Source organism: Hibiscus syriacus, unplaced genomic scaffold (genome assembly GCF_006381635.1).
Source record: "Hibiscus syriacus cultivar Baekdansim isolate YM2019G1 unplaced genomic scaffold, ASM638163v2 tig00111769_pilon, whole genome shotgun sequence".
Lineage (NCBI taxonomy): Eukaryota > Viridiplantae > Streptophyta > Magnoliopsida > Malvales > Malvaceae > Hibiscus > Hibiscus syriacus.
The window spans coordinates 2,041,539-2,043,265 of NW_024063172.1; the positions used below are offsets into that span (position 1 = coordinate 2,041,539).

At 42.7% G+C, this 1,727-nt stretch overlaps 1 protein-coding gene across 1 annotated transcript; it reads left to right on the forward strand.

The window, feature by feature from the left end:
• The first annotated feature begins 300 nt into the window (after positions 1 to 300).
• Positions 301 to 1,727, forward strand: LOC120169613 (zinc-finger homeodomain protein 3-like). Its single transcript, XM_039177723.1, has one exon. The coding sequence runs from the start codon at positions 865 to 867 to the stop codon at positions 1,621 to 1,623; it is 759 nt and encodes a 252-aa protein (XP_039033654.1). The 5' UTR covers positions 301 to 864; the 3' UTR covers positions 1,624 to 1,727.

Sequence of the window (1,727 nt, forward strand, 5' to 3'; positions counted from 1 at the left end):
TTAAAAAATTTATATCATCCGAACGTATTCTCGAAATCACTATATCATCCAAATATTTTTAAAATATACTATAACAATCACATTACGTGGAAATAATTCTCCCACACCCTAAATGATATATTTTTTTCTATCATATTATTTAATGAAATTTGCCGTGATTTCGGGGGTTTAACTATTTTTCTCTCCCTTCAATTCCATCCATTATGGTCTGCACACTCTGACACAGTGCTCTCTAAATGGCTGATAGTGCAAGCAAAGCAAGCACACCCACACTTTTGTTTTGTTTTGAGCTTATTTTGCTTTCTTTTTATCTTTCCTCTCGGCACTTAAACTGACTCGATTCCTCCTTGTCTGTTAAAAAATGAAAATCTGCTTCTCTTTCTCTCTGTCTTCTTCTTCTTTAGTCCTCACTTCATCACTTGCAAATCCCTCCTTTTTCTCTCCTTCATCATGGTTATGTTAGTATACTGAGTTAACTCGTATTTCCTTTCCCTTCCTTGGGCTATCATTTTCTTAGTTCCCAAGGGAGACAGACACCGAGTCAACACAGTTGAGCTCACTTTTGGAACACTATTATATCGGTCTGCTCAAGGTGATTTTGAGTTTGCTTCTTTATCTTCTTTACCAGTTGACCTATTATGGACATTTTAGTGGGTCACCCTTCTCTTTTGTCTCCTCTTCTTTATTAAGCTTTTATTATTATTATTTTGTTATGGGATTTGAGCGTTCATGAACACAAGGGTTTTCTGTTCTCAGACTCGGTGCCAAAGTACTTGATAGGATATTGTTGTTTTCTATTCTCAAAACTCCTAGGAATTAGGGTTTGGTTATCATCCCTAATTAAATACAATAAATAACCTAGAAATGGAACTTTCCTGTCCAGAAGGGGAGATTCCAATTCCTTTGAACAGTACATATGGTGGGGGACATGGCCCTTCCAATGGTTCTTCCTTCTTGTTCATAGAAGACCATGTGGTGCCCTACAAGAAACCGGTGAGGTACCGTGAGTGCCTGAAGAACCATGCGGTCGCCATGGGAGGAAACGCCACCGACGGGTGCGGCGAGTTCATGCCGAGTGGCGAAGAGGGCACCATCGAAGCACTGACTTGCTCCGCCTGTCACTGCCATAGGAACTTCCACAGGAAAGAAGTAGAAGGCGAGCCCTCTTCGAATGATTATTGTTTCCCGTTGCAAGGCAGGAAACTGCTCTTGGGTCACCACCACCACCACAAGAGTATCCTACCACCTGAGGCTCTAGGGTACCCTACGGGTACTCTCGTACATTCGAGAGCGGCACCAACGCCCCACCAGATGATGATGTCCTACAACATGATGGGCTCCCTCCCTTCAGAGTCCGACGAAGATGGCGGCAGGCCTCTCCAGCTGATGAAGAAAAGGTTTAGGACAAAGTTCACACAGGAACAGAAGGACAAAATGCTCAACTTTGCAGAGAAAGTTGGGTGGAAAATCCAAAAGCAAGAAGAATCAGTGGTGCAACACTTCTGCCAAGAGATCGGTGTCAAGAGAAGAGTCCTCAAGGTCTGGATGCACAACAACAAGCACAATCTTGCCAAGAAAAACTCCGCCATCGCCACCACCACCACCACCACCTCCGCTGCATGATGATCCGTGTTTCATTTTCATTTAGCTTGTTTTATCCGTTTTTCACAAGGCGGGTTTCAGTAAACACTAGTAATTATTTCGACTAATGATTCTGCAAATATCCA